Here is a 19,117-nt window from a genome sequence, read left to right as displayed (position 1 = left end):
TTCTGCATTGTCAGTCTGGTTCCAGAGAGAGATTGCTTCATTACCAGATGTTCAAATTGTTTTTTCAGGGAGTTCTGTGAGTTCAGCCTCCTGTTGTCCCACCGATAGCACCGTGGGATCTGTCTTTGGTTCTTAAGGGGATACAAGCTCCCCCATTTGAACCTCTGGACTCTGTAGACTTGAAATTGTTGACAGCGAAGAAATTTTTTCTCCTCGCTATATCTTCTGCACACAGAGTCTCTGATTTGGCAGTGTTTTCTTGTAGCTCCCCTTTTTTTGATTTTTCACCAGGATAGAGCTGTACTTCGTACAAGGGAGGGTTACCTTCCTAAGGTAGTGTCCCGTTTTCATATAAATAAAGAAATTGTAGTTCCAGCTTTTCAGGCTTCAGACCTCTCGGTAGGTGAAGCCTCCCTGGATGTAGGTAGTGCTTTCCATATCTATGTGGAGTGTACAAACACTGTTAGAAAATCAGATGCTCTTTTTGTATTATATGGTTTTCACAAACGAGGATGGACAGCTAACAAGCGGACCTTGGCTAGATGGTTACGTATGACTATCTCTCAGGTGTACACACAGGCTAATCTCCCTGTCCCAAACACGGTGACGGCACATTCTACTCGGTCTGTAGGGCCATTGTGAGCATTTAGTCGTGGTGCCTCTGCTGAACAGTTGTGCAAGGCAGCTACGTGGTCTTCTGTCCACACTTTTCTTAGGTTCTACGTCTTTGATACTTTTGCCTCTCGGGATGCTTCCTTTGGGCGATGAGTTCTCCTTTCTGCTTAGGAGCGTCCCCCACCCTTAGGGGGAACTGCTTTAGGACATCCCCATGGTATCCATGTGGATCCTTATGGACCCTGAAGAAGAAAGTAATAAGAGTTATGGTAGACTTACCATTGATAACTCTTTTTTTTTTTTTCTTCGAGGTCCATAGGATCTACAGGGCACCCACCCTGACACACCTGGCTTTATTGTGTATTTTTTCTTTCGGTCACGGATTCCATCATTTTGCGTGAGTGCTTCTGGTGTATGATTGTTCTTTCTTCTCCTCTTTCCTTCTCCTGCCTTGAGGCTTGTTTACAAAACTGAACGCCTGTTGCTGGGGAGCGTGGTAAATGTGGAGGCGGACCCGCGGCATCCTGGGAGCTAAAAGCTTTAACTGTTTGGTGCCTGGATCTCTCCAACTACCTTACCCCATGGTATCTCTGTGGACCCTATGAACCTTGAAGAAAAAGAGTTATCAATGGCAAGTCTACCATAACTGTCTTCGTTTCTGTCCTTTGGTAAAAAAATATCAATGGTAAGCCATTGATGGCTTGGGTTTCTCATATGCAAAGTGGCAAAACACATTTGTGTTTAACCATCGGGCTCAGCCATCAATATACCATCGGTGACTGGCCATCGATGGTGAAAATACTCTCAATTGGCCTCTAACCATCTATGGTTGCTAAACCATCAATGGTCGATGGCCAATCCTACTCTCACAATGCTACTTGTAGAGGGAGATGCCAATAATGATGAGGATGTTGAATTTAGGGCTTTTGTTCACTATTGTAATCCTTGTCATTTTACATGTTCTGAGCCGAAAGACTGTAATTGCATTGTGTATTTCAGGATCTCCAATGCCTCAGACCGTGCCCATAAGAACGTGTTTAGCTGGAGAAAATGTGACTCTGTCCTGCGCTGTATCCGGTGCAGTACCTGCTGCTAAGATAACCTGGTTGCGCAACCTAAGCAACCCCGATGTAGAGATCCAGTCAGGAAAAAAAATCCAGATTGTATCAAACAGCACTGTCTCCTACCTCACTATTGTGAATTGCTCCAAGGATGGAGATGAGGGATATTACATCTGCAAAGCAGAGAATGCAGTCGCAACGAAAGACGTCTATATATCGCTGACGGTAAAGAGTGAGTATCCTACGGATGAATGCATATTATGCTAATTAATTAGTGCTTGTATTCATCCATATTTATTGAACATTGCAAAATAAGCATTTCACAAAATAGTTTTAGAAAGAGCCCTAACAGTATTCAACTGTCACTTTGAAAACTTATTTTTCCACTTGCATACATTAAATTAGTCCCTTATCCTAATTTATTTATTTTTTTAAGTTAAGCATCTGCAGACCAGTTAACTTTTATGCCACCTTACCTCCTACAAACATCTAGCTTTATTTGCATTTGAGGTAATGGGGATAATAAGGGCAGAGGATCTGGTGAAGGGGAGTATCTCCTAAACCAGAGGTTTCCAAACGTGGTTCTCAAGGCACCCCAAGAGTTCAAGCTTTAGAGATATCCATGGTTGAGCACAGGTGGTAAAATCAAATTGACTGAGATACTAATGAAGTCACCTGTGGTCAAACATGGATATCCTTAAAACCTGGTCTGCTAGGGTGCCTTGAGGACCGAGTTTGGGAACCTGTTCTAAACAGTGGGAAATCTTGGGCACTGCAGCATTAAATCAGTACAGCAGCTGCCTGATAAACAGTGCGAGGATGAAAGCCAGCTGACTGGTTTGCCTAAAAGTATCCTTAAATATCAACCTGGCATCCCTGGTACCATTACGTGGGTACAAAATTCCCCTAGGCCATGAGTCACTTTACTGCTGAGGACCAGCACATGGGATTATAACAGTTTTAAATGAAAATACCAGTGAGTTCACTGCACTAAACCTAGGCTACAACCATATCTAAAAACAGCTATAGTCATTGTTTTTGGTAGCTCTGTCCTGGCGGCTGAGTTATGGTTGTCCACCCCCCTAGAAGTTAGGTAAGGACTGCTTTGGGTAGGTGGCAAAGTCCTCAGAGACCTACAATATCATTTTGTCATGATACCCCTGTCCATGACCAGTCCAACAGTAGTCCTAAACCTGTTACAACAGTTCTACATAAGACTCCTGTTGGTTGGCAAAACTCCTCTTTTAGCCCTGGTTCGTTTATCATGGGTTTGTGGTTTTAGCAGTGTAGTTCTTAGATAACCAACCTACGCTGGACTAGTAATTGTCTATCAGAGGGGCCATCACTTAGCCTACCCCATTTCCTCAGATAATAACAGGTGCTCTGGGTTGAGTGGCTCCAGGCAGTTTAGATGGGTGTGAAGATATTATTATTATTATTATTAATTATTATTATTATTATTATTATTATTATTATTATCATCATTTATATGGCGTCACAAGTGTTTCGCAGTGCCTTACAAAGTACATAAACAAATTGTTGACAAGCGACTTACAGAACAATACAATACAGGACCAGGACATGGATAATATATATTGCTACATTAGCGACTATAACACCCAGATAAGCAACAGGGAATCAGCAACCAAGTGTTAGGTGCCCTAGTGGTGGGTAAGAAGTAGATGAAACTAAAGTAGGGAGAAGCACAAGAGGGTAGAGGGCCCTGCTCGTAAGAGCTTACATTCTAAAAGGGAGGGGAAGACAAACAGGTGTGACACAGATGGGGAGGAAGGAGCATGTAGCAGGGAGTTAGAATGATAGCTGGAAGGCTTTGATGAAATAATGGATCTTGAGATCCTGTTTGAAGGATTTTAAAGAGGTGGAGAGTCTGATGGGGAGTGGGAGAGAGTTCCAGAGGTGGGGAGCATTGCGGGCAAAATCTTGGAGGCGGGAGTGGGAGGAAGTAATCAGTTGGCATGATAGGCGGCGTGCATTAGTTGAATGAAGAGAGAGGAGAGTGAAGGGAGATGAGATCAGAGATGTATATGGGAGAAGAAGTTGAACAATGCCTGTGTGTCTTAATCCATGCCTACTTTTAACCCTATTTAGTCTTTTGGTAAATTTTTGCTCTGGATTGACCGCAACTTCCAGCACAAGATTTCCTATCACTAAAGAAGGAAATCCTGCAAAAGTCTCATATTATAATAATAATAATAATTGAAATTTACAGATCTGAAATAAGCATATAAAAAGTACATGTATTTGGCATCGCTATATTGAGTAATTTAGTTAAATGAGCCAGATTACACGAACTGTAAATGTTGCAAAAACAAAACTACAATAATTATTTCCTCTAATTTTGCATATTTTTTTTTTCTTTTATATCAAACTTAAGAAAATAGTTTTGTATCAGTATCTTACCACTAAAAAAGCTATAACCCTCCAAAATTTACTTTGGTAAACTTAAATGAAGTAAAGTTATTTCCATCAAACCGATACACTGCAAATTGGCTTGGTCATTGGTCATGAAGTGGTTAAGGAATAGAAATATTCAGTAAATATTCTTACATTTGTAAATATATAAAAATGTTTTGTGTTTTTTGTTCTTTTTTTGCTATAACAGACCTGTGTTTATTCCCTAGAGCCCTATAACATTGTGGGATTAGTGTCCGGTCTCCTGATCCTCTTCCTTTTGGTGGTAGCGCTTATTACAGGCATTATTTTATATTGTGACCCTCAAGTCTATCTGAAAGGTATGGCTGATCGCTATTAGTATTACAGTGTCTGGAATGTTTAATTGCACACAGCTCATAGCATTGTCCTTTAAGTTCGTAATATTTACTCTTCTTTAGTTAAAACATAAAGTTATACATTGCCTGATGCAGAGTGTACTATTCCAAGAATAGGACAGAGGAGTACTGATGTCTCCACATACATTCTACTTCCTTGTGCGTTAAACTGCCTTTCTAGTCACACATTTTTACCTTTAATGTGTCTTATTCGCAAATTGATGTGAATAGGCTGTACAAGCAGCTTCTGCTGATTAAAATGATATGCAGCATGCCTATGTTCTGTGTGCGACTACGGGTGTATCTGCATGCGAAACGCTACAGTGTCACAGCCACTGACATGGTAACGTAGCAGATACACCCGTAGTCGCACACAGAATATAGGCACGCTGCATATCATTTGCATCGCTTTGTGAATAAGATGCATTTGGCGCATTAAAAAGATGCTCCGCGCTACCAAGTCTCATGGAGCTTGTGCGTTATGTTTACTGCGACTGGTAGCAAAGATAAGATGTATGTGGACACATCTGATTTGCGGATTTACAAGCACATGTAGACTGCATGCACAGGTGCATGTATGCCTGATAAAACTGCATTATTTGTGGGAGGTCAAGGGAAGGTACAAGTAGTGGCTTATGATGATGCCTCCCAGCACTAGCAAACCGTGTGTGATGGTCTAAAATGTAGTTAGACTATTATAAATAGCACTATAAATCCTACAGAGTGCTGTGACTGCACTTCTTCCAAACATGATTACAGTATGTGAATAGTCCCTTGGGATCCCAAGGAATTGAAAAAAAAAATGCATAGTATAGTTTATAAATATGTAGATATAGATGTGTGGAGCACTGTCTAAAAAACAGATGTCAAGGAAGATATAAGTTTTTACTTTAATAGTCTCAATACATAACTGTATGTAGAACATATAAAACCATACACATACAATTTTCTAAAAAAAATGATGATGGAGGAATGTTATGTTAATAATTCACTTCCAGTCCAGCAAGGTACAGGAGGAAAGCATTCTTCAAAGGAAGAGCTGCACAAGAACACGAGAGCATGCACTGAAACTGGAGGGAGGTAGACTCAGAGGAAATCTGAGGAAAAATTAGTTTACAGAAAGGGTAGTGGATGGTTGAAGCTAAGACGGTGGAACAAATTAAACACTCTTGGGATAAGCATAAGAACATCCTTAAGAGAGACCTAAGGGGCAAATAGGGTGGAATGTTGCCAAAAGAATAAATTAAAAGGGGCAGATTAAATGGGCCAAGTGGTTCTTATCTGCCGTTAAATTCTAGGTTTCTATGTATATGCTAGTGTACAAGCGTGCCTCTGTGACTATATGCTAATGCTAGTATCAGCCTTTCCCCTGGTGTACAAGCGTGCATCAGTGACTATATGCTAATGCTAGTATCAGCCCTTTCCCTTGGTGTACGGGCAGGCATCTGTGACTATATACTAATGCTAGTATCAGCCCTTCCCCTGGTGCACAAGCATGCATCTGTAACTGTATGCTAATGCTAGCATCAGCCCTTTCCCTGGTGTAGAAGCGTGCATCTGTGACTATATGCTAATGCTAGCATCAGCCCTTCTCCTGGTGTAGAAGTATGTGCCTGACTGTGCAAGGTCTGAGATGCCCACTTTGTGCATCTTTAGATGCTATCATTGGAGGCTCAGCTTGCACCTGACTCATTCTACTGTAGGTGCAGAGTTTGGCTTCCCATGTAAGCAATTTAGCATCTGAGTTTGCAGCCACCTCTGTGACACACCCATAACACTTCCATAAAATGCCCATAGGATGGTACATATCCATGTGTCTGAGTAGCCACCTCCCAGTCACTGCCCACCAGGAACACCCAATAGATTTATGGGACCCAGGGACAGATTTACAATGGTGCAGACAGGACCACAGCTCCAGACCTCCACCTAAAAATAAGACCATCATCATGACAGCATAATGCTGACTGGCAACATGGTCACACAATTATGCAATGTTTCTACGTTTACATATTTGGGGAGACATTGGAGCTGACAGTGTAGGTGGTGCACATGCCCACATGGCACTGACCACACCCACACAGCAATGCTCACACCTCCTCTGCTTCTCATAATATGCCCTGAATCATTTTCAGCCCCAGGCCCATGGAGAAGGGCATAAACAATCGGGCTAAGCAGAGAAATAGGCAGCTCCAGCTGTAAAAAAACCCTCAGATGCCCGGAGGGAGGTTAAGCAGTGAGAAAGAAGTATTATAGATACCAGTCATATATATGCAAAAACCTACAGTAGGAAAATCCTATACTATACTTGAAAAACACTAAGGGCCGTATTCAATTGGCGGCGAAAAGCCGAGATCGGCGAAAAGTTCTCTACGTCATTTCGCCAGGCGAGAACCTTTCCCCGTATTCAATTCCACAGAGTTTCCGCCGCTGTGAAAAGTCTGCGCTTGGTAACCAGCGGACAAGTTTTGCCTCTAAAAGGAAGCGGAAAAAAGTGCAGTTTTGGGGGTTTGGGGTGCAAAGTTGCGGGAACACCCCTACAGCCCTGGGACAGTACCCCAAAGGTAAACTGCATCATAAAAAGTTTGAAAAATACTTTAGATCACCCCAAAAAAGTACTTTCGTCTTGGGGGTGAAAGAAACAAAGTTGGGGGACAAACTTAGAAACTAGCAAAAAAGACTCAGGGGGTCCCCCAAGTATGCCCAAGCTGTGTTTTTGATTGCAGGTGATTGCTGAAGGTGCATTTTATAAAGTTTTTTAAAAACGCACTTTAGCGATTTTTAACCATGCTTATACCCATTTTCATGTACCACAAATTTGCTGGGACTACTTATTTAAAAAAAACCAAAAACCTGCTAAATGCTTTTCTTCACCACTTTTGCAAAGACGCTAAATAGCACCAATTGAGAGCATTAAAGCACCCCAAATACCTTCAGCAGGGCTATTCGGGGGTATCCATAGTGATCCCCCATGTCAGTGCATCTTTTGCGGGGTGTCAGGCTGTTTTCCCCAAATCTGACAGTACTTTTCGCCGATTTCCGTTTTGCCGGGATGCGTCCTTTGCAATTGAATAGGGCGAATCATGGTGACGAGCGCAATACTTTTCCGGAGCCAAAACTGGCGATGACGGCGAAACTGTGGCATGCGAGAAGTCCGGGACTTTTCGCCAGCAATTAAATACGGGCCTAAATAGAATGCACATTTCAATTGAACTACACATAATTGCAAGGGAAACTCCTATTCCGCATAGCGTCCAAAATAAAGGTTATACATATAAACAGACATCGCTATTCTCAGATACTATTCACAAACACATATTCCAAGAAAGTGTTTCATTCAATTCCTCAGGGGATACAGTGTTAAAAAAAAAAAAGAAATCCATCTTGATTCTGTTTTTGATATTCGTTTTGCCCTGTCACCTGAGGGATTTTGGTGTGTGTGTGTGTGTGTATATGTGTGTATGTATGTGTATGTATATATATATATATATATATATATAATATATATATATATATATATATATATATTGTGATAACTTGGGGTAATTAGCCCGGTAGATTGGGGTCAGTGGTGCAGTGATTAGGTGCAGAATTAGAGTCCACACATGGCATTCCAGTAAAATACACAAAGTGGTGCTTACTTCAGCATGGTAATCAGGAAACAACAATAGAAAATAACAAACAGCCTAGCCCTCTCTTAGGGCACTAGCTCACTTATTGAACCCTCTCTATCAAGGTGCAGCTAGTCTGCCAATAAAGTCTCTGCCTGCTTCTCTGCAGGTTTATTGCCAGCTCCAGTCTGGCTTGGCTTGCACAGCTATGCAAACACCATCAGTCTTTGTGGCCTTCCTTGTATCCTCCAGGTATACAGCCTCAGCCTGCAGCCCAGCTGCTTCAATGTCACACCGTCTGAGAGGTTTATGGTCCCCCCTTGCCTTCTGCAAGGTCCAGGCACAGGCCTCCTGGCCCCAATGGCTCGCTTAGCTTCACTGGGCTCTCTGACTGCCACAGTCCCACATCGACTGTTTCCAACAGCAGCCTGACTGGTCTGCCTCCTCATCAGCCCACACCTGAGCTCTCTCCACAAGGCACCCACAGGTGCATCACAACTCAGTATTAATACCTTGTGTGGGAGGATCTCTCCAACTCCGCACAGAATCTGCTGCTCACCAACGCCATCGCTGGTGACTGCCACATATCCCCCTCCGCAGCTTGAAACCCCTGGGTTCAGCGACATGGGACGAGGCATTCTCATGACTATGTCCCTCATCACTCTCCTCATGAGGGAAATCCACCGCATCCACGGTCATACAAACTCTTGTGATTTCTGGGGGTCTCATCCCCCAAGTTCCAGAGTTAATTTTTCTCCTTACTTTTTTCCTCACTTTATGGTACCAATGGTGGCACTTGTTTTCTTTATGCAGTACTTGAGGCTCACCCATAGGTACCACATGAGGGATTAAGAACTTGAAGTAACTTTTTCCAAAGAGACATACTTCATCTTTACTCTTGCCACCTACATCAAAATCCAGACTCTCATGTCCATGTAAGATACTTGAGTGTTTACTCTATTGATCCGCAGACTTGATCTCAGGGCTTTGATGGCTATCTGCCACTTCATTAAGGCATATATCATTTGCATTTTCTTGTGCTCCTGATTTTTGAGCCTTGAAAATATGATGAACAATTTCAACATGGTCCACCAGCACAGGTTGAAGTTCTCTCCACAGAGGTCTTTATTTTCAAATACTGTCTAGCTGGACTACTTGATTCAAGATTTATCATGTAAGACCACTCCACTTCCCCACAGACAAATTTAGCAGCATTGCATGTTCCATCCTGCTTGCATGTAGGCATTGTTTCACAAACATGAGTAGTATTCTTCACAAGACTCTCAGAATTAACTTTCTCCAAGGGTCTGCTTCCCATAGCAAAACTGTGTGACTTGGGCACATTCACATCACTGTGGTCACATCAGACCACAGTGACATCAGAGTCTCATCTTTGGAAGCCATCAACATATCTGTAGACTTCTGTACATCTTGTACCTTTGCCTCACGAGTTATGCGATCACCATCCATATACGTTCTTTATCGCCAACTTCAGACACAGTTTTGCAATCTGGACCTGTGCCCCTTTTGGAGGACTTCATATCCTTAGCTATCACTGTAAGCTGAAAGTCACTGAAAGGAATCTCATCTACTTTTACAATACTGTCCGTTAGGGATTTTTCCAACTTTGATATTTCTGTCTTTTCTTGTACACTGGTACTGTTAATAAGGACATCTCTATGGTCCCACTGCTCATCACACAAGACATTATGTACCGGTAGCATATCACTCTGCATGCCAGCCTTTTCAGGATCAACCTGTAATTATTGCTGCTTGTGTTTATGTACTTCTGCCACACTGGGTTCAGCGAAGACATCGGACACCATTTTAGGTCCAGAATCCAACCTCAGAATGTTATTTAACTACTTTTCCTCTTCTGATTTTCCCACTACCATGTGGAACTTTTCCTGAGCCATAGACAACTGCTCTTCCAGCTGGGCAATTTTCACCATGACACTTTCCAACTTGCTCTCAGCTTGTAGCAGATTGCTCTCCACAACTTCAAATTCAGCAACTCTCAACTTTTGTACAATTATTTCAGACTCTGCCATGTTTAATTCACATTACAACTCAATTTCTTTGGTATTCTTCTCCACTTGGAATCTTTGCAACTTGTCGTGTGTACATAGCAGACACTTCTTAAGACTCTCACTCTGGGCCTCATTCAGAGGCGGTCGTAGGATGCAAGCGGTCGTTCTGAAACAGGGCGGCCGCTTGCATCCTGAACGGCCGCCTCCATGTCGGTCATTAGGCTGTGGGACGACCGCTAAGGGTGATGGTCGCGATGGTCATCACCATCGGGGCTTACGACGAGACCCTAAGGTAGGGTCTCGTCAACCTTAAGCCCCAGGGAGTTTCCTGCTCTGTTTGAGCAGGAAGCTCCCCACTGACATCACTGATTATGTCAGTGGGGCCGCCCCCAAACGGCAAGCGTTCCGATAGGAACGCCTCTGTTTGGCCGGGCACGCCCCCGGCCCGCCCAGCAAACGGAGAGAGCTGTCACTCAACATCGACAGCTCGCCCCGTCTGCTACGAGACCCCTAACGACGGATCACCCGTCGTTAGCCGGGTCTCGCGCATGCGCATGACGGAGCCGGCTCCGTCGTACACATGCGCACTGGAGCAACATCGACCCGGTTGTGAGCTCGTAGAGCTAACGACCGGGTCTGAATAAGCTCCCCTGTTCTTGCAACTTCCAAGCCCGGCCATGGGCAAGGTACAGCTCTCTCTCCAAAGATTCAGTTTACTCTGTGGCTTAATGCAGACTTTCCTCCAGGAATACATTTCTTTCCGCCAGACCATCTGAAACTGCTCTAGCTGCAGCTAAATTGGAGTGGAGAGTTTGTACTTGCTCCTTACAGTGACTTCAAGACGGACCATCTCCATCTTTTTTTACTTCACGGTCTGTCTCCCACTGAGCGTGAGTCTGCAGCATCTGAAGATGCTTCTCTTTCAATTCACAAAACTATTTAGCCAAAGAACTTTTCTCCAATTGACAGTCTTTAAGCTTTACTTGTGTGGACACAATTAAAGAGTCTTTGGGCTCTATTTACTACAATCCGCATTTGTAATGCAGATTGTAGTATGACATTACCGACTGAATTCGCATTGCGAATTCAGGCAATATCACAGGGATTTACTACAAATCCCTTGCAGGGACAGAGCTAGCAATAAAGCACTGGCCCTCATTCAGAGCTGGACGCTCTTTCAGAGCGCTTGCTCTGAATCAGGGCGTTTTTTTTTTTTTTTTATTGAGCTGGCCGGTCGCTAAGCTGTGGGTGACCACCCACAGCTTTTGCGAACGGCCAGGTGATGCAACCATCGGGCTTGCGACGAGACCCTTGTGGTAGGGTCTCATTCCCGCAAGCCCCAGTGAGCTTCCTGCTCTAATAGAGCAGGAAGCTCAACTACTGACATCACAAGTGATGTCAGTAGGGCCACCCTCAAACGGCAGGCGTTCCTTCGGGAACGCCTCCTTTTGGCCAGCCTCCCCCACTACCCGCCTACAAAACGGGGCGAGCTGTCGATCAACATCGACAGCCACCCCGTTTTGTTGCGAGTCCCGGAGCGAGTGATTTCTCACTCCGGGGCTCGCGCGTGCGCACTGCCCGACCATCGACCCCCTTGTGAGCGGGTCTGAATCAGGCCCTCTGTCCCTGCGAATCCTCTCTGCAGCCTTATCACGGTATTTTCACAAAAATTACCGTGACAAGTGCCCCGCGCATGCGCCGGCCGCCGTTGCTACCCCCTGCCCCGTCACTAAGCCCCGCCCCCCGCGATTTTTCCTTTAACACCAGAGCCTGATCCACCACTTTCACTTGCATGCACTCTGCATCACTCCGATGTCTTTGAACACCTTCTTTCAATTCCTCCACTTCCTGCTGAAGTTCCACACACTTTTGCTGCAATTCAGCAAAATCTTGCTCTAATAAGTCATTATTTGCTAGGAGCACATCATTCTCATACTTTGTAACACATTGGAACATTTTAGCCTCCCCAAGGCATTCAGACATCGCTGCCACTTTGTGGTCTGTCTCTTTAAGTACTTCACGTTTTTTAATTTCTTCCTGCTCAAATGCCATTTTGAAAGAGGACAATTCACTCCGTAATTTCTTTTCAGTTTGTTCATGAAAATTTCTCTCATCAGTCAATTGTTCCATTAAGTAATCAATCTGCCCAGCATAATACGTATTACTTTCATTCAAAACTTTACGCATACTGTTAAATTCTTCCAGGCTGATATAGTCCTCTCTGGACGGGCCTTGCACCATACACTGACCACTTTCTTTTTGCGCCTTGAGCTTTGCCCACTGTTGCTTATTGGCTTCTTGCTGAGCTGCTGTAGCCAGCAGCAAGGCCTTCACCATGTCATCCATGTTGTCTCAAAGGGGTAAGAGTGAAGCAGAATTTGACTTGCCTCATAATCACTGGATGACACCTTCATGGGAAACACAGGACAACAGTGTTTTCAGCCACAACAAATTGGGTGTCTGTCACTTTAAGGTTTAAATTTTTTTTATTTTTTTTTAGCGCACAGTTTTTAACTTGCAATACATGGCTTTCAAATTTATACACTTCACAACATAACACAGTAACTGCTTTGGTTGTCACTTGCACCAACTTTGATTGCAATGAACAGCATATAACAAGGCTCTTTCCCTTTAATTGCAAAAGAAAAAGTCCAGGACACAGAATAGCACACCTTGAAATTAACGAGCAGGTCCTAAGCATTCAGTAGAATAAACCACTTTTCTTGCACGTTTTCAACATTAGAGGTTACACACATTTCTCTTCACAGTCACAGTATATACTGCATAACTGGTTATTTCAATAAATTTGCATACCTTTAAACCATGATTTGCAGGCATGCATACAACTTTTCCATGAAATACTTCAATAGACTTCTCTTCAGTCACCACCTTGACGAGCCTTCCATCACTCAGGTGCAGTGAGCCTCCTTTAGCTTTCTAAGAGAGTCCAGTTATGTAGTGCAATAAGCATCCATATTTCCATTTGTACTCCACATTTTCTGTACCTGCTGTAATAAACTTTTGCACAGACCTGTCTTGCGTAGACCTTTCTTGCCTAGAATCTTTATGTCCGCATTCTCCACCACATGTGATAACTTGGGGTAATTAGCTCAGTAGATTGGGGTCAGTGGTGCAGTGATTAGGTGCAGAATTAGAGTCCACACATGGCATTCCAGTAAAATAAACAAAATGGTGCTTTACTTCAGCATGGTAATCAGGAAACAAAAATAGAAAATAACAAACAACCTAGCCCTCTCTTAGGGCACTAGCTCACTTCTTGAACCCTCTCTATCAAGGTGCAGCTAGTCTGCCAATAAAGTCTCTGCCTGCTTCTCTGCAGGTCTATTGCCAGCTCCAGCCTGGCTTGGCTTACACAGCTATACAAACACCATCAGTCTTGGTGGCCTTCCCTGTATCCTCCAGGTATACAATAGGCCTTGGCTTCCTCAGCTTGCAGCCCAGCTGCTTCAATGTCACAAAGTCTGAGAGGTTTATGGTCCCCCCTTGCCTACTGGCCCCCAATGGCTCGCTTAGCTTCACTGGGCTCTCTGGCTGCCACAGTCCCACATCGACTGTTTCCAATAGCAGCCTGACTGGTCTGCCTCCTCATCAGCCCACAGCTGAGCGCTCTCAACAAGGCACCCACAGGTGTATCACAATTATTAATACCCTGTGTGGGAGGATCTCTCCAATCCCACACAGAATCTGCTGCTCACCAACGCCATCTCTGGTGACCCTGCCACAATATATTATGTGTGTGTGTGTGTGTGTGTAGTGCAAAATGTAATAAAAATAAGTTTAGAAAAATTCAGTATATTTTACTGCTGATGCTGATCTTATCACATATGCCTCAAAAATTAATCTCTAAAAAGCCACATAAAAATAGCGTATTAATATGGCTACTGACAGGTCTTTAAGCATCTCCATGTGTGTCTGCATCTGTTGCGATTATAAGAATACATGTTTTTTGCACTCTGCCTATGTTAGAAGACGCTTTCGCTCCCCTGTAAACCTGCATAGGCGCATGTGTGCAGCTTTTTGAGGGGCATGTACAGTACAAATTTATGGACTTTGTGCTACACAAATTGGCATCATTCCAACTCGACATCAGTATCTATATAATTAAGGCGTGCAGTGCATTTTTCTCTGAAAAAAGGTACCAGTACTCGCCTAAACTGCTGAAGGTCCTGTGGCCAGGGAAGTATATAGTAGTTGGAGTGGACTAGTCTGGTGATACTAGTTGCAGACAGGACTGCTAAAACATACCAGTGATTACGGTAGAAGAAGCTCCTGTTTCTCGGAGGAAAAAATGACAGTAATAGGTACTGTTGAGCACTATCAGGAAAAGGCACTGAGTGAGTGACATGTTACACAGAACATTAAATAAAGGACGATGATTTAAGTAGACTGAAATATGCACGTTGCTGGAAATTACCTGCTTTAAATACTTGCACTGAAGATGAAATATAGTAATTAGTTTGATAATTAATTTGTTAGTAACTCTTATTTTTCTTATTTTTCATGTTTTCCTGCACAATTAAAGCAAACCCTTTCCGGTGAGTATTAGATTTTTTTTTTATGTCCTTTTTGTATTTACAGAGCCTTTATCCCTCAGTCTTCTGTAATTACATTTAGAAATATTCTAAACTGTTGCAGAATAACCAATCAGCTCCTTATACAAATATGACTCTATGGCTGGCTAATCGTATTGTTATATATATTATATTTGTTTAGAAATACAAGTATACTTATCACTTTGCACTAGTAACTAGTACTGTACATAAAATTGATTAGAGATGCAGTAAATGGTATACATACGTCACGTTAGTAACTAGTACTGTACTTAAAATTATTTAGAGATGCAGTAAATGGTTTACACACTTCTAGTTTACTACAGTAACTAGTACTGTACATAAAATTGTTTACAGATGCAGTAAATGGTATGCAGCAGTTATGGGCAACTAGTTTTTAGATTGTGAATAAAGAAAAAGTGGGACTCCTGATGCATATTACACCAGGATAAATAGTATGCAGGTCCTAACCAGCGTGGTTAGTGAGTAGTGTGTTTAACTAACACTTAAACAAGTTAGTCTGAATCTAGTGTACTCCATTCTCACTAGTAATAGTGTTTATGTGTGACATCCATCTAATCTGACATAATATAATATAAGCCATGGGAGGAACATACTGTGTTTCACCAGTGGTTCTGAGCTCAGCCAGGGACCTGCATGGAGTAGCAGTATGAGATTGGAGCACCAGGCTGAAGTGTGCATAGGGACCAAACAATTAGTGAAATTATGGCTGGCTAGCAAATCTTCAGAGACCCGAGATATGTCTTTGTAAATCCAATGAGTTGTCAACACTGAGTTTGTTAGGAAAAGGAATATAAGGGAGATGTATCAAACCTTCTAAAGGGTGAAGAGGACAAGTGGAGAAGCTGTCCATAGCGACCATTCAGCTTCTACCTATCATTTATCAAGTACATTCTATACAATTATAGGCAAAGGCTGATTTGTCTATGAGCAACTAATCCACTTCTCCAATCTTTATAAGGTTTAATACATATAGCTCAGAAGCCTGAATGCAGCGCCTTGGCTATATGTTGTCTATCAGTTGTATGCAGTGGTATGTGTATATATATATTATTGATTCCTAACAGTCGCTAGTTGCTATTTAGCGCTGCAAGTCGCTTAAGAAAGAATTGCTTTCCAGTCCAATCGTGTGGTTCCAAAGCACAAAAAGTTATTTATGTAAAAAGTAACACTATGTAAGATTTAACAATTAGAGTAAAAAGCAATGAAAATAGTAACAGCTGATACATACGCATGCGCACTGGTCCCAGTATACAGTCATCAATCCAGACGTCTGTGGTCGCAAGAAGATACCTCTACACTGAGGTCAGCACACAGCTTATATACCTTACAGGTTTCAGAGTTAACAAAGAGACAAATTGACAGGTTCTTATTGGTTCTTGCTTGTGGTCAATCTGGTCATTGGTCAGTTCATACGGTGTCATCGGGGGTATGGCTCAATTCTCCAACGGTCACATTGTGTAGTTTCCCGCCGAACAACTGGTTAATACTGGCTACAACACTGCATGCAAGTTATAACATTTCTATCCAATAACTCCCTATCATCCATAACTAGCGGACGCATGATGCAACTTCTTTGCCGATAGATACGGATGTCTGCAAATAAACAGGGATTTAGTATGATACCAAACATGACATGTCCACTGTATTCTGAACCTTAGATCTCGTTTAAGTACATATTACATCCTAATTATTAGCTAACAAAACCTTTAATAACATTGGTTATTAACTATAATGTGTGGGAACCCTTTTGTATGCGTTCGCATATATGCGTCAGTTTATTGAAATAGCAAATGTGCGTAGGTATGTATGTGAATACGCATGAGCGTCTACGTGTACGTATGCGAATACACATACGAGCGTCTTTGTGTATGTATATATATATATGTGTGTGTGAGTTATGTGCGTCAGTGTATGTGTGTGATGGATTGCGTGATGCAAAGTAGCATCCTCGTAACACGTCATCCGACCATAGACGACTATATCGTCAGATAATAATTGTAAGCCGTCATATCCAATTATTTGACTTTGACAATATATATATAAATTAAATTGTATAAATATATATAAATTAAATTGTATTTTACTCTATTGAGTGTAAAATAGGCCATATATACCAGTTCTGCTACCAATACGCTAGATGCCTTTATAATGGTAGTTAATGACACCAAGGATATGCATGCTTCAGAGTGTTGTGACTGCAGCATTCCCTGTTATCGAGTGTTGTGACTACAGCATTGCTAAACATGCTCATCAAGCAATTTTTGACAGAACCCATAGAATTGAAGAAAATTTAAAATACAGTATATTGATCAAGTTCAGATACACAAGCCGCCTTGAATCCTTCAAGAAACTCTACTTATTGAAGTGACAACTTTAAAAAAAAAAAAAAAAAGAATCCAAAGTTGTTTTCTGTGTTATCTCTTCCACGTTTTACACAGACAGTGACCCCATAATAACTGCAAACAACACATTATATAGTAGTACATATTTCATTTAGTTACATCCATGCCATTTAACTCATGGACAATACACTACATAGGGTTTTTAGTTGTTATACTTTTGCACACAGAGATTATGTTGCAGTGTAGGGTTGGGTATGTGATAATGACTGGCCCTTTTAACAGGCTTGTGTGTTATGCTGCAGATCTGGTGCCTCTGAAGTCTTAGTTCTAGTGGACTCAGAAGAAGAGGATGAGATGGAACCAGTAGGCCATTCAGCTGTAACCGCTGAGTACTCTGACACTGCTACCAGTAACCCTCCAGCTGCAAATGGAAATATCTGTAAACACCAAGTTTTGTTCCACCATGCACCTGACGGTAAGTACATGAAGAGGGTGCATAAATCTCCTGCATTCACGCGTGATATTCTGCATTAGTATTTCAACTCAGTGTGATCAGGGGCGTCTTTAGAGAGGAGGGGGCCCGTGTGCATCCCCCATCAGCGGCCCCCTCCTCTCACTCTGGCGGCTGGCAACCGACTGACACTGCTGGCCGGCCACTGCAGAATCAGTAGACTCTGGGTACTAAAGTGTGCCCAGAGTCTACTGCGCATGGCAAGATCGCCCGGGAATTGGCGTGACCGCCATTTTCCCAGCGATTTCCTCACAGTGTGTGCGCAAAACACCGGAAAAATTGCCACGGCGGCCATTTCCGGCGTTTAGAGCAGCGATGAGAGATCCGATGCAGCACCTCCGAGAGGTAAGTTTTAGATAACATGGGTGCAGGGTGCACCCTGCACCCATTATAGATACGCCCTTGAGTGTGATCGCATTATAATGTTGTTTGTCATTTGGTGATATTCTTTGTAATTCTGTAACACGTCCCCTTTTATTCGTCTGTAGATATCAGTCCTGACCTGTTAACTGAGGTCTCAGAAGACACAGAAGGGGAAAATGCAGGAGAAGACCTTTGGGGTACATGAACTGTATCTCACCCCTAGCTATTCCTCACCTGAATTCAGGGAGCACACAGACCACCATGTCAGAGGGGTAACTCTTTCAGTGCTGGTCCTGTTGCAGTACAAAAACATTACAGATATTTCTGAAATTGGAGTAAAACAAATAGTGGAGCTGTTTATGATTTCCATAACATTAGATGTGGAATTCTCAATCAGCAGCTCTTCTTACTCCAGGGAGTCTTTTCTCTCTTATCATAAGTGTCTCCCATGTATTTCTCTCTGCTTTTTCATGTTGTACGTCAGTTTTTATTGCCATATCTGTTTATTTCCTCCTAAGGAGGGTCGTTTGCTGTGGCTACGGCAGCCAGCTTCTTAACTGGACTTACTCTCATTTGAACAATACCATTTAAAAGCTGCACTGTCTAGTACTGTGCTTAGGAGGGTTGTGGAAAAACATAACTGAGTGGACATGCATTATACTTGTGTTGACATTGGTGCATCTGACTTGCAGTCATTTATTTAGTTTTTCTTTACTAATGAGTTTAATACTGTTTACTAACATTTAAGGACCTTCTTTTTCAGAGGATTGTTTATTCAATGACATTGTTGGATACACTAATATATGAATCCACAGGTTCTCAAACTTGATCATCAGTACCCCAAACAGTGCATGTTTTCCAGGTCTCCTCACAGAATCACAAGTGAAAGAATTAACTCTACCTGTGGCTTTTTTAAAATGTCAGTCAGTAATGATTACACCTGTGCACCCAGGGCCGGATTAAGGGGGGGGCGGAGACTAATGAAGGGAACAGCAGCTGCATAAAATGTAAGTGTATGTGTACTGTTTTATTGTTTATATATGTGTATGTTTGTGTGTATGTGTTGTTGTGTATATGTGTTTTTGTGAATATATGTTCATGTATGTGTTCATGTGTATATCATACTTGCCTACTCTCCGGGGACTATCGGGAGCCTCCTGAAAATCGGTTGCAGCTCCCGACACCCCGCAAGACTAGGCAAAT

At 42.5% G+C, this 19,117-nt stretch overlaps 1 protein-coding gene across 3 annotated transcripts in view; it reads left to right on the top strand.

Moving 5' to 3' along the window:
* Positions 1–18,647, top strand: part of VSIG10 (V-set and immunoglobulin domain containing 10) — a 49,555-nt gene extending 30,908 nt beyond the window's left edge. For all 3 annotated transcript variants that reach the window (XM_088449105.1, XM_088449106.1, XM_088449107.1), the window contains exons 5-9: positions 1,615–1,908; positions 4,319–4,429; positions 14,647–14,659; positions 17,343–17,515; positions 18,040–18,647. In XM_088449105.1, coding sequence (XP_088305231.1) covers positions 1,615–1,908; positions 4,319–4,429; positions 14,647–14,659; positions 17,343–17,515; positions 18,040–18,119 — 671 coding nt within the window. In that variant the 3' untranslated portion in view covers positions 18,120–18,647. The remainder of the gene's footprint in view (positions 1–1,614; positions 1,909–4,318; positions 4,430–14,646; positions 14,660–17,342; positions 17,516–18,039) is intronic.
* The last annotated feature ends 470 nt before the right edge of the window (positions 18,648–19,117 follow it).

Source organism: Taudactylus pleione, unplaced genomic scaffold (assembly GCF_031769625.1).
Source record: "Taudactylus pleione unplaced genomic scaffold, aTauple2 ptg000479l, whole genome shotgun sequence".
Classification (NCBI taxonomy): Eukaryota; Metazoa; Chordata; class Amphibia; order Anura; family Myobatrachidae; genus Taudactylus; species Taudactylus pleione.
The sequence above is the reverse complement of the archived record's forward strand: the minus strand, read 5'-3'. Positions and strand labels throughout refer to the sequence as shown.